The 13,568-nt window shown below is 53.4% G+C and overlaps 1 protein-coding gene across 3 annotated transcripts in view; it reads left to right on the top strand.

The window, feature by feature from the left end:
- FUBP3 (far upstream element binding protein 3) overlaps nucleotides 1–13,568 on the top strand; it is a 50,535-nt gene that overhangs the window by 31,636 nt on the left and 5,331 nt on the right. For 2 of the 3 annotated variants that reach the window (XM_027615504.2, XM_027615503.2), the window contains exons 9-17: nucleotides 2,545–2,649; nucleotides 3,951–4,053; nucleotides 4,678–4,778; nucleotides 6,459–6,533; nucleotides 6,985–7,126; nucleotides 10,777–10,937; nucleotides 11,737–11,810; nucleotides 12,100–12,180; nucleotides 12,376–12,452. In XM_027615504.2, the coding sequence (XP_027471305.1) occupies nucleotides 2,545–2,649; nucleotides 3,951–4,053; nucleotides 4,678–4,778; nucleotides 6,459–6,533; nucleotides 6,985–7,126; nucleotides 10,777–10,937; nucleotides 11,737–11,810; nucleotides 12,100–12,180; nucleotides 12,376–12,452 (919 nt within the window). The remainder of the gene's footprint in view (nucleotides 1–2,544; nucleotides 2,650–3,950; nucleotides 4,054–4,677; nucleotides 4,779–6,458; nucleotides 6,534–6,984; nucleotides 7,127–10,776; nucleotides 10,938–11,736; nucleotides 11,811–12,099; nucleotides 12,181–12,375; nucleotides 12,453–13,568) is intronic. The other variant, XM_027615506.2, reaches the window with a different exon arrangement.

The following is a 13,568-nucleotide window of genomic DNA, read 5'->3' as shown; positions in this document are numbered from 1 at the left end:
GTAGGGCTGTCTTTCTTCCACCAGAGCCGCTAGCCACAGGTGGCCATTTAGATTAATTCGGAGTAAATGAGGATGGATTTCCTCGTTTACACCGGCCATATTTTGAGAGCCTAAGAGCCACATGAGGATGGCGGCGATGGTCATGGACACTGCATGTACACAACATTCCCACAAATGAAGACGGTTTTGTTGCACTGCTCAGATGCGGTCTCCCATCTGTTGGCCCGCGGGCACCTCGGCCTGCAGGCTCTGTTTGGCTCTTACTTGCTTGTTCTCTCTTGGCCCGTTTTTGCAAGACCTCCAGCTCAGGCGGGAGGTGAGCGGCCCACAAGCATATGTGTGCCCTTGGAGCAAGCGGCCTGTGCCCTGAGCTCCCAGCCACAGAGGACAGCCCATTTCTGAAAGCAGTAAGGGGCTTAGTCTTAGACCGTCTGGGGCAGATCCACCCTCCGACTCTCGCTGTCAGCAGGAATGTGAGTGGGCTGGGTGTGGGAATGGGTCTGTCCCCGTGAACTACGCATGTTCTTTTCCTGCCTGCTGCAGCGTGCTGTCCCTTTGCTGCATTTAGAACAGCGCCAGGGTGACGCACCTTGTGAGCTGGTCTGTCAGCAGCAGCTGTTTCTCCGTAGGAGTTCTGGGGCTTTGAGCCAGCAGAGGTTACCAGTCTCCAGCAAAATATTTCCCCCTATTTTTCCCCTCCCATGATACTTTATTTACGTATGGATGTATTTATGTGTGTGCTTATTGACGTATGGATGTATTTATGTGTTTGCTTATTGACGTATGGATGTATTTTTACTGAAATCGACACATGATACTATGTCCGTTTCAGGGGCACAACACAGTGACTCAACACACTGGGAAATTCTGTCCATTACGAAGTGGCTCACCATGCGTGCGCTTACCCTCCATTACTGTGCAGAGATGCTAAAGTATTAGTGACTGTATCCCCGTGCTGCACTTCTCAACTCTGTGACTTATTTCTTGTATAAATGCAAGTTTGTACCTCTTAATCCCCTTCACCTATTTATTTCCCCCAGTGCTTAATGCTATTGTTTGGCTTAACTCAAGTTGGTGTCACTGGTAGTTCTTCTGGTCCAAGTACATATTACATATGTAAAATCCTGGTTTTAAAACAGGATTGAGGGCCGGTGATAAAAACAGCCTCTTTCCTTGGGCTCCAGTCAGTGGTGTGGCCCTTCACTCCCCTCCAGCAGGCCAGGGTCCCCCAGGTGCCTTGCCCACCAGAGCTTCTAACTTCCCTAAACGTGTCCAGGTGGGCTCCCTGCTTGCCGTCGCTGGTGGAACCTTTGGTTCCTTTATGAAAGGAACACTGGAGCAAAGAGCTTATTTCCTTGATGTTCCCTGAATTTGCAGGAAAATCATGACAACCAAAGGTTTTTAGATTTTTGGTTTTTTTTTTTAAACTGTGTATTCCACATTTTTTATTTGGGAAAAGCCGTTTGCTGTGTTTAGGATAAGTTGTTGGTCATTTGTTTTTTCCTCCCCAACTTTTTATTATGAAAAACTTCAAACATACAGACAAGTTGAAAAGATAGAACAGTGAACATGTACGTGTGCGTGTGGTAGCCTCATCCTGCCTGTCATTTTGCCACGCTAGTGTGTGTTTACTTTATTTACTTATTTCTGCTTTACCATACCATTTCGAAGTGAGTAAGTGGCAGGCGTCATGACTGTCTGCCCCTAGATCCCGCATATGTCTCCTAAGAATAAGAACTAATTTCTCTAACCAGGCCTAAGAAAATGATAGCAAGTCTCCTAACATCATCTTATAGTCAGTCCCATACTCCAATTTCTCCAAATGTCTGAAGACTTTAATTGCCGTTTTGGGGTTTTTTGGCTTGGTTTGGTTTTTCCAGAACCAGGATTCAGTCTGGGTTCCCATGACCTTGAGTTGTTCTGTACGCCTGATGTTTATGCAGATTCCTATTGGGGCTGGGACTGGTGTAGGGAAGATGGACCGACGTAAGTGCATTTGGGGGCAGAGGACGCTGAGTGTGCCTCAGAGTCAGGCCCGGGAGGTAGTCTTGCCAATTGGTAATTGGGGTATTTGATCTCTGGGTGCTGGAAGATATTTTCAGGCCCCCTGGGCTGGCTTTTTCCCTTTACCTCCCCAGAGATCCTCTGCAATGGAATGCCTTGTAATGTATTTTCTGTGGAATCTGCCCACAGAGCTCTCAGGAAGAAACAGTGTGCCAAAACGCCTCAGGCCATAGTAATCAAGCTCTGACCCAGCACAAATGTGCTGATCCAACTGTGATTTAAAGGCGGGAGGGCCCTTGTCTGTGTGGATGTCTTGGGCAGTGTAAAGAACACGTCACCAAAGATTTGATAATATGTGACCCTCCCCAGCAGCCTACCCATGTCCTGTATTGTAACCCAGGAAGTGACTTGTCCTACAGCTAAGCGCCTTCTGAGTCTTTAAGCCCTATGTAACAGGGTCTGATCTTGAAATTTCACCTGGTGTCATGTCTTTTCTTAGGATTTTGGTTTCCATAATGCCTTTCCTCTGTGTTTACGCAGCAAGCAAGAGAAATGGTATTAGAGATCATCCGAGAGAAAGACCAAGCTGACTTTCGAGGTGTCCGAGGTGACTTCAGTGCCCGCGTGGGAGGAGGCAGCATAGAGGTATGCTTGCCCTGCAAGTTAGTTCCCAGGCAAACGGGCTGCGCTTTCAGATCATAGGCTGCACTTTGGTTAGCTTGAGTGAGTGAGTGAGCTTTGCTCTCATCTTCGAAGCCAGGGTGGCTGTGAGGAATGACCGAAATAGTCGACAGTGGGGAGGGGAGCCAGCTGCGCACACATCAGGGAATGGGGCTATCCTCCTGGTTATGAGGTTTTGCCTCAATCAAGGCTTTTCCTGCTGCCTAGGGTAAAGACCAGAGGCCAGGTTTTCTAGGTGCTCTGCATTGTGATCATATCAGACCTGGAAGCCCAACTTATTGATGAGGTGGAATGGGATGAAAAGCTTTCCTTTTTAAAATTTTTTTAAAGATTTATTTATGAGAGAGAGCGAGCGTGTGCAGGGGCAGGGAGGGGCAGAGGGAGAGAATCTCAAGCAGGCTCCCTGCTGAGTGCAGAGCCCAACGCAGGGCTTGATCTCGCAACCCTGAGATCATGACCTGAGCTAAAGCCAAGAGTTGGGCGCCTAACCAGCTGTGCCACCCAGGTGCCCCAAAAAGCTTTCCTTTACAGTGAAGTCTTGCAGTACGCTGCACCATGGATAGAGCTTGTGGACATCATGCTTAGTAAAATAAGCCAGATGCAGAGGGACCAATACTGTGGGATTCCACTTCCACGAGGTGCCCAGGATGGGCAAGTTCATCGAGACAGAATGTAGAGCAGAGGTGACCAGGGCTGATGGAAAGAGTCTCTGTTTAATGGATACAGAATTTTTTGGGGGGTGGGTATAGAAACCGGTGATGGTTACACAACAATTGCCACTGAACTATATACTTAACAAATGGTTAAAATGATAAAGATTATGTTCTGTATATTTTATCACAATAAAAGAATGAAGGGGCAATAAAAAAACATTTTCAAGGACCACCAGTATAATCCGTATACCTGGTATATTTATGCTGATTTCATGGAACTGGGAAGATAAGCTTGCCATTTTTAACCCTTTATGTACAAGGTTTATTATGCTTTCCTTCATTTTTATAACTATTGTGATGAAATCTCAGACGCATTAGATATACTTAATAGGCAGGAATGCAGTCATCAATCACGATATTTTCCCTAAGAGGGAAAAATACGCTAGATCATATTTCCAGGAATTCACTGCAATCAAAATCAAGTTGTGTGTTTTTTGGGTTTTGTGTGTGTGTGTGTGTGTGTGTGTGTTTGTTTGTTTGTTTTTAATGTATCCTTTAAGAAATAACGGATCTGCAGACAGCTCTGATCAGGTTTCGTTTCCCTGTGCTCAGGTGTCTGTGCCAAGGTTTGCTGTTGGGATTGTAATAGGAAGAAATGGGGAGATGATCAAAAAGATTCAGAATGATGCCGGGGTGAGGATTCAGTTCAAGCCAGGTTGGTTTTGATGACCCTCAAAAACCCTTAGTGCTACGGAGACTTAGGAAGCACTTGACAAGGGCTCTGTAATTAGCCCGCTGCGTGCGCCCTGCCGCCTCCCTTCCCTCCTCCCCTCCGCCCCGTACTATTACCAGATCATCAATCTAGCTTTCTCCTCTGGGCCCTCATAGCATTTCCAGCTTTTAATTTTCTTAAGTAAAGACTTAAAAACAACTGTTATTTTGACTTCGTTATTTAAAGATAAACCATTTTAAAAAAGGACTAACATCTTAGAATAAAGGACAGTTCTTTAAATTTTGTAAATTTACCTTCATGAGCAAAATTGTTTACATTGTCTTAATTTTCCTCATTTCTCTGAAGATGGGAGAACGTTGTGATAGGTTCATTTTTGGCAACATTGCCGTAGCTCAACTCTGCTTTTTTTCGCTTTATTGTTTTGTGTTTCTATAACGATAGCTTTTTTAAATGCCTGTAATTACATGAGAAGCGAGTGTTGACATGGGCCATGCAAAAAGACGTAACCATACACACTTCTCTATGCATTGATTGCAAGTCAGACTGACCTTTGTTTCCAACTGAAGTTGGGCTTTTCCTAACCCCACTTCTCACGTTGTTCTGCAGACGATGGTATTAGTCCGGAGAGAGCCGCACAAGTCATGGGACCCCCAGATCGGTGTCAGCATGCAGCACACATCATCAACGAGCTTATTCTTACAGCCCAGGTGGGTCCGGCCCCCTGGGGTTTCCATACGTCACCTGCGAAAGCAGAAAGTGCCACATGGGGTCTCAGGGCAGCACCGTAGAGCAGCCATGCCCTCTTGGGTCACATTTCTGGAACACAGCGCTCTTACCAGTTACCCACTTCTGGGTACACGGCCAGTGGCTTTTCAACACCTGCCCGTTTCCTGCCTTCATGTATTTTGTTACTAGCTTCTTGCTCTCCTGCCTTTGTTATCCCAGGGTCTAGGTTTTCTTGACACAGTAAGTTCCTGACTCTAAACTATTGGGAGAAGTACAGCGCAGGTCACGACGTGTCAAGCCATCGGGTGCACCTTGCGTGGAACTGTATTAAGTCAACTCCAGGGCGTCTGGGTGGCTCAGTTGGTTCAGCATCCGACTCTTGATCTCAGCTCACGTCTTGATCTCAGGGTCACGAGTTCAAGCCCCGCATTGGGCTCCACGCTGGGCATGGAGTCTACCTAAAAAATAAACTCTAATCTTAGCCTCAGAAAGCACTTTAGTCTCCTCCAGAGTCTTAGAGCTGTCTTCACGCACTGGATTCCGCACACATCTCTGTCTGGGGATGCGAGCAAGCTTGTGTGAGGCTGTTAGCATCTCCGCCTGCCCCCTCCTGTGAAGTGCTCCTGGAACCCCTGTGACTGACTCTAGGTCAGCATGTCTCCCAGGTGTGCCAAACTGAGGGAAAGTTTAAAAACACCTGGAGCCGAGGAGAAGCACACAATCGGAAATCGTAGCCCCTGCTCTGCCGTGAGCCGTGTGAGCTGGGACGAGCCTCTGAACCTCCCCGCTGAGGACGAGCCCTCAGCTGCCGGGGGTTTGGGGGAGGGTGTACCAGGCATGCCGCCCACGCGGTCCCCCAAGTCACTGAGCGTCGTGTTGAAGTTACAGGATGATGGCCCCCACCGCAGACTTCCCGAATCAACAGATCCCAGAGAGGGGGCTTGGGCTTCTGCCAGAGTCCAGGGCAATTCTTAGGATGAGACCAGTTCAGAAGAGAGTCCCTAAGTGAGCCCAGCATCGTTTGTAGCAAGAAGAGTCGACAGACCCAGAGCTACGGAGGTGCAGGGTGGCGGGGAGACAGCCTCACCTCCGCGAGTCTGGTGCAGGCCAGGAAGTGGGCTGTGTGTGTGCACACATGCGCATGCAGGCATTTTAACAGAAATCCCTAAAATTGCCTTGTTTACTCATCATTTGTTTCTCATAAAAGCCAAATGCAGGGAAAAAAGCACTCCAACCATCTCTGGCTTTCTGCTGGTTTAGATTCTGGGTAAGTGCTCAGTTTACTCTGAATCAGCATAGGCAGGTTTTGCCAGACATTTGTCCGCTGTGTTGAGCATCGGTTCAGCTTCTGCCTTCCATGGAGGGGCTCTCGGCTTGACCACGTTTGCCCTCAACATATAAAAAAAGAATGTAAGTGCCGCAGTACCAGAGTGAGTCAGAGGACAAAGACTTCCAACGAGATTGGCTGCCCCTGAATGAAAGGAACCTTCTTCTGTTAGGCGTTGGCCGTGGGTTGTGCTCTCTCTGCTTGGGGGCCTGGCGTGGCGATGTTGGAGGCTGCTCTGGCCCCAAACCATGAGCCCACGCACCTGGTTTTCCCTCCTTTTGGGGAGACTGCGACAACCTGGCTTTCTTTAAGAGCCTTTTATCCTTTCTGCTAGTTGGATTGCGAGGTGCCCCGACTACCCTCAGCAGTGTCTGCGGACGGGAGGGTTGGAGGCCTGCTTGCCACTCAGGTACCACTTCGAGATGCCCGCGGCTCTTTCGCATCTGACGCCTGGCTTCTGGTAGGCCCAGCGTGTGTTAGCCACGGGAAAGGGCAGCCTCGGTGTGGAGGAGAAAACCGACGCCCAATACCTGGACGTTAGGGCCCAGTAATTAAGACTCGCTGCAGCAGGGCACTGGGCTTCAGACACAGGAGTTTATACCTGACTGCCTGTTTTAGTTGGGTACAGTGGGGCTGTTTGGGTAACCACACGCGTTCGTCTGCACACATCCTCTTTGCGCCTGTGATTTGTGTTAATTCTGGCTTTGAAAGAGCACTTCAGAAGCTGAAATGTGGAAAGGTGCTGAGGTTCTAGCGTGTGGCACTGATTATATCCTGTCACTTCACCTCCTCCCTGGGGCTGAAAAGTGGTCCCGGTGGCAGTGGCAGAAATCGTCACTCGAGCTTTGCTTCCTTCCCAGGAGAGAGATGGCTTCGGAGGCCTCGCGGTGGCCAGAGGTCGAGGCCGTGGCCGTGGCGACTGGAGCGTGGGAGCCCCTGGTGGCGTCCAGGAGATAACCTACCCGGTGCCAGCGGATAAGTGCGGCCTCGTCATAGGCAAAGGTGAGGAGCCGCTGATGGGGTTTCGTGGTCCCCCTCCGTCTGTCCTACCCGACCGCAGACGGGTCCCCTGCGGTACCTCCAGAGCATGAGGTCCAGGGCTGTTGGCTGCGCTTGACTGCAGGTGCCCGGGCTGTACCATCAGCTGCCTCCCGTAGGGACCCTGCCAGGTCAGGGCTTCTCACAAGTACACACAGAGTGGGCTGTCGGTTATCCCGTATGAACAGACTGGAAGTGAGACCCACTGCCTGGTGAAGCTGCGCAGGTTGTCCCAAAGGCACCCTGCCCAGCCTGAGGGGCCTCTGGATGTTTGTCCAGAGACCGATTAGTGATTAATTTGCCTCCTGGGAGCTCAGAGGAACAGTTAAGATAATTCCTCAAGTGAAGGTCGCCCTCGACAAGTGTGTCACTTTCTGTCCTGACTGGATTTGGGTATTTGGTCCTTACCGACACATGTGAAAACTGTGTTGAACCTTTGAGCACATTTACCGTGAGTAACGGATACCCTGTGGAGGGAAATAAAAAATGACTGGCTCATTGTTTCTAGGCTTGTAGGGAACATTAGGTAAGAGCCCCTGTTAGTGGCTGATGTCCCCCTAGCTGTCCTTCACTGTGAGCAGGGGGAGGGCAGGCAGCCTTCTGGGCCACCAGGCGGCCTTCTCTGCTGCGGGCTGGCCCCGCAGCACAGGCACGTTTGGCTGTGGCCTTTGCATCTGCCTTCATACTTGTCTGACCACATGGGGAGGAGATCAGTACAGGCTTCCCCCCAGAGTTTCTCCCATCTCTGCCACCACCAGACCTCTCTGACCTCTGGGAGAGAGCTAACGTTCCTCAGACCGTGATTTGGGAGCATGTTTGACGGAGAGCTGAGGCTACCTTAGCATGCTCTCTTGTGCCGGCCCAAGGGGGCGGTCCCTCCTGCCTCTCTCGGTCACCTTCTAGAGTCTGCATCTGGTCCTGTCGTGGACGGGGTGTGTGTGTGGTATGCTCCTTTGAAACGTTTTTCTCCTTTGTGTCGTCTTCTAGCTGGTTAATCTCTCAAAGGTGGTAGGAACGATGTGGGTTTGTTTGCATTTCCTGGCAGGGTGTACATGCTGATCAGGGTTTAGTGGGTATTGTCAGCTGCCCACATACTGTGGTAAAGTCAGATCCGCTACCCAGACCATCAGCTTGGCTACTGTGAGATTCAGACCAGTTGGTGCCTGTAGGTTGAGAAGCAGAGCTAGGTTTCTGTGCCTCTGGAGGACCGTTTTATCAAGGAGGGTTGACTCGGTGACTGGGCATCTCCTCTAGCCTGGCGCAGCCTCCCTGTCTTCACTGCGACCGTTCCCGGTAGTGAAATCTGGGTGCGGGCAGAACCTTCCCTGTGGTTTATCCTCGACGAAGTCATCCTGAGCGACTCCCACAGGAGAGGGGTGACAGCATGGAGCAGTAACTGATCTGTGTGTGACCTGCGGTTCCAACTGCAGCCTCAGAGGCCCAAAGTTTTGTCAGCTGGGGTCTTTCTCCACCGCCGCCCCCCCCATCTGCCCCCCCACACACACACACGCACACACTGGCTGGACATGAGGGGGTGCACCCTCTTAGGGAAGGCGCATGAGTGAGGGAGACAGGAGAGGGAGCTGCAAGCAGGCAGGCTGCGCTCCCCCTCCCCAGCCGCAGTCCTTGGACAGACGCTGCGCCTTCCCGGGGCCCCTGCTGGATTTCCATGATAAACACAGCAGCAGTGACAGATAGTGTGGTCGGCCCTGCTCTTGTCAACCGGGCCTTTTAACAGGTTGATTAATTGCTTTACGATTTCACGTCCAGCCGGGGGGCCACTGGTGGGTCGCTTCTGCCCCGCATCAGGTGGAAGAATGGACAGGCTGCTGAATGAGCCTGTAGACAGCCACCATGTGCCAAGCTGGTGACCTCATTTTGAAGGAAGATGAACTTAAATGAACTCCTTCCGGCCCGCACGGTTTTGTGCTGCCTCTTCATCTGATTAGCATGCTGCCCGGGCCTCGGGGAGCGGGGCTGCGGGTCCGAGTGCCCACCGGAGGAGGGCTCATCTGGGCTGCAGGGCTCTCAGCCTCAGACACGCGTGCCCTTTTGTGCTCTTGCCTCTGGATCCCAGTGGCGCCTGGGGGACACTGGAGGACTCCTTCAGGTGCTGGGTGTGTGGTAGGAAGGCTTCCAGTTCCTTCTTCTTGCCCTTCCTTAAGCCCCAGAAGCACTTTGCCTAGGAGCAAAGCTGCTCACTTTCCATGGTGCAAAGAGGATGAATTCACAGCGCAGGAGCAGAGGGTGGTAGTTGTAGGCCTTCGGGGCCGGGCCTCACTCCTACCCGGAGGCCAGCCGAGCTGCTGAATCAGGCGTTTCTGCGACTTTCTGCATTGGCCAGTGCTGCGTGCTGGAGGTGGAAAATGCAGGGACGCTTTTCTTAAACTGTCGCAGAACTCGAAGAGAATCACGTGCACAGCACGGTGGTCTGCTGCACTGTTGTTTTTAATTTGCTTTTAAATTGAAACCCACCCTCCACGAAATTGACACGCGGCCCGAGCCAATTTGAACAAAGCTTTCCCCGAAGGCCGGCAGCCTCCTGGTTTCCTCCCTGTGGCGTCTGCCTTCCGGAAGGCCCGCAGGACCCCGGCTCTGATCTTGCTTTCTGAGCCCGTAACACCCCACCGAGGATGAGGTAAGACGCAACACGGGCTGGGGCCGCTCTTGGGATCCCCTCCTTGTCTGCTTGCTGCGTAGGCCCTCCAGCAGCGAGCTGGAGGGATTGCGGACATGTTACCATGAAATGACAAATGTCATTTGAGGTTCATTTTGACTCTGGGCGGGGTAGAGTGACACAGAGACTGGCCTTTAGTCTTTGCTTTTGATCATTTGGGGCTCTCTGGTCGCCTGCACCGGATCTTCCAGACTGTCTTTTTCTGATGTTGCAAAACGCTGTGCTCCCGGGTTTTCCTTGTATTCTTCCCCCCCCCACCACCACCCCCCCCCCAGTTGAGCAGAACCGATCTGTAAATTCTGTGAAATTTCAAAAGAAGAATCAAACCATTGTGACACTGCTGGAGCTTTTGTTACGCAAATCTCATTAAGAGACTGGAACTCTCACAGGTTTTTCAAAGGGTCCCACTAAATTTTCATTACCCCGCTCCACCCAGGCCTCTGTGACCCCCATCCTCGGCTGCCTCTCTGTCTAGACCTGCCCCCCCCCCCATAAGGAGGCAGGGGCTGGGGAAGTGACAGGATAGGCGTGGAAGGCCCGAGTGGGCTCCAGGCGTTGTTGGAGGCCGTGGCCCATGGGGCTGAGGACGGACTGTGTTCTCCCAGTGGAGACGGGCTTACCGTGAGCCTCCAAGAGCCCAGCTCCACCGTGCACACCCGTGGGCTCCAGGCCTTGGCGCAGGTACCGCGGGGTGTCTGGCCTCAGCCCGGCTCGGAGAGGACCAGCTTCTTCGCTCCTCAGTCTGGTTTTGCAAACGAGAGCGCCCTGGTGTTTGTCAGAACTGTTTCTGAGTAAATCGAAGGTACTTGTCCGCTCTCAGGTGCGGGCTGGGGTGCAGATGACACCCTTTCCTCCTCTTCACGGCAGAGGACTGCCGAGCCTGCGGGTCAGCCGCTGCTGCCACTTACCCTTCTGTCTTGTGTCCGCCTGCCTACAGGGGGTGAGAACATCAAAAGCATAAATCAGCAGTCAGGAGCGCACGTGGAGCTCCAGCGGAACCCCCCTCCCAACACTGACCCCAACCTGCGAATATTCACCATCAGGGGGATTCCTCAACAGATCGAGGTGGCCAGACATCTCATAGATGAGAAAGTTGGCGTACGTACAAGGTCCTTCCCCTACCTGGCTTAAGGATAGCTGGCTTTTCTTTTGGATGTCCAAGGTACCTGCTCTTCCCCAGAACCTTGTACTGCCTGTGCCTTTTGGTCCTCATGTCATGTGAGGGCGACCCCGCCCACGTTGCCAAGGGGGGGAAGGCCGGGGCCCAGGGATGCCAGGGCCAGGGCCAGGCCCAGGCGCGCTGAAGGAAGCCCTGTGGCAGAACTCACCGAGGCCCCCGCAGCTCAGCAGCTCAGCAGCTCAGGCCCAGAGCCGGGTCCCCTGCAGGCTTAGACGAGCAGCTGGGGCGGCAGCCTTCCCCCAGCACCGCCCCCGACTCCCGCGGGCATGGCCCTGGCGGCCAGCCCTACAGGCGGCTTTCATTGACTCTGGCTTTAGTTTCAGGCGCCTCAAAGCAGATAAAGAAAGGGAGTGTTGATGGAGGACAGATTGGCCACTGCTCACCTCAAAGGGGACGTAGAATGGCAGAAAGAGCCGTGGGCCAGCCTAAATTGACGGGAGAGTCAAGCAGGTTGGTCCCTACCCCCAGGGTGACATGCTAGGGCAACTGTGGTGGTGCCAGTATCGGCCATGTGGTGGTTTCGGTCACTCGATGGGGCAGACGCCATTTCTGCAAGGCGAGTCCACTGTGGGGAAGCAAGGCTAGCGAGTATCGTAGGGTATCTTACATCACCTGACTCTGTCTCCCCGAAAGCTGTAGTTGGCCTTGGGGTGGGCCTGCGCAGCGGGCAGAGCTGCAGGCGACAGGAAGTGAGAGCCCCCTCTGTGCCTATGACAGGGGACCAGTCTCGGAGCACCCGGAGCCTTCGGACAGAGCCCCTTCAGCCAGCCACCTGCCGCACCTCATCAAAAGTGAGTCTCTTGCGTCGGTCTCGGCAGGAAGAGTTCACTCGGCCTCAAGAAGTCCTCTTCCAGCTTCTTCTAGGGAGTGCCAGCCAAAAGCCTGGGTGTGGGCAGGATTCATCCCTCTGCCCCTCTCGGCCGGCCCCTGTACCCTGTTCATAGCCCACCGACCAGTCCTGCGGGGGAGGGCCTTCCCAGGGGGCGGAGGGCCTGTGGTCGGCGCGGGCATCCCCGAGCGGCCCTCCCCTCCCAGCGGTCCTCGGCCCTTTGTGTTCATTTGTTCTTCACTTTGTTTTAGCACATTTCCTCCAAGGAGCTCAGGCTGCTTCCCGAGCATTGCTGCTAAAGTGAACGGAAACCCCCACAGCACCCCTGTGAGGTAGGCGACTTCTCACTCCATCCGTGCGGTTCTCTAGGGACGGGCAGGACCAGGGCCACCACGGGGCCGCTGCCACTGGGGAGCGGGGGGAGCAGTGAAGAGCCAGACCACGGATGGCATGGCGGGAGGTGGACCCAGCTGCGGAGGCGGGGATGTGGCCTGCTCTGGAACGAGTGACCCTTTTGTCCTCCATAGCGGTCCTCCGGCCTTTCTGACCCAGGGATGGGGCAGCACCTACCAGGCGTGGCAGCAGCCCACACAGCAGGTCCCAGGTAAGTGGCCCGGGAGGAGGTGGGACTGCGCGTGCCCCACGGGAGGGCTGAGGGTGCTCGTGTGTCTGAAATGCTCTAGTTGCATCTCTTGACCAATAGGCCCAGCATGTCCCTCCCCAGAGATGCCGGGAGCCCCCTGGGGTAGGGAGAAGCCCCCTGGGGGCCTCTAGCTAAGCAAGGGTGGCGGCTGGCTCTCTCCTGGCCCACCTCTCAGACCTTTCTTTCCCGTCTCCTTTATTATTCTCAGAGCTAGGGGCTCTTGTCAGCTTTGTTCCCACAGATGGGTTGGACCTGGCCCAGCCCACAGCCCCTCCCCTCACTTCCCTACCAAACAGTGCCCCCTCCCCGGCTCTGGCCTCCTGGTGACCATCTCCTCCTCTTCTCTCCAGCACTCCCTTAGAAAGGATGTCCTTTCTGTCTCCTGAACTTTTCAGAAAGCACACAGCTGGAGAATTAGCTGTGCTGAGTGACACCTCGGCAAGACAGCTGATTGTTAGAGAAAGTCCCTGTTGGCATCCAACCCACGTGGCCTGCCCTCCGGCCCCCACACGAGCTTCAGGAGTCACTCTGGAGTTTGATCGCTGGTAGAGCCCATCTTGCACAGCCTTCAAAACCAAAACCAAACAGAAACCTTACGTTCAGTTTTTCTGTCCCCCTGAGGCGGCAGCCTGTCTGTGTTTGGAGGGCATCCTTGGGCGCGTCTGCCCATGAGCCTCGCGGCGCCACACTGCTTTGTGGCAGCTTTGCTCACGAGGGACTAAGGCCGCCTTCTGGGCTCCTGCTGCCCCCCCCCCCCCCGCCGCCCCCTTTGGGCAGAGTGCTGCTGTGCAGAAGCCCTGCCCGGCGGAGGGGGGACCTGCTCAAGGTCACAGCTAGACAAGCAGCGCCCTGTGGGGTCTGGAGGCCGATGCTGTGTGTGCCTCATGCACCTTCCCCTCCTCTGGCCTCCAGTTTTGTGGCCTAAGAAATGAAAGCTTTAGGTTTGATTTCCAGAGTAACCCATGAGCTCTGAAATTGTATAGTTGCATTTTTTTCCTTTATTCCTCCCAGTATTTTTTTCAATGAAACGTCTCAGACGTGCAGAGTGTTAGGAAGAATTTCGCCATGAACACCTGC

Source organism: Zalophus californianus, chromosome 13 (genome assembly GCF_009762305.2).
Source record: "Zalophus californianus isolate mZalCal1 chromosome 13, mZalCal1.pri.v2, whole genome shotgun sequence".
Taxonomy (NCBI): Eukaryota; Metazoa; Chordata; class Mammalia; order Carnivora; family Otariidae; genus Zalophus; species Zalophus californianus.
Note: the sequence above shows the minus strand (reverse complement) of the source record. Positions and strands in the feature narration are given on the sequence as shown.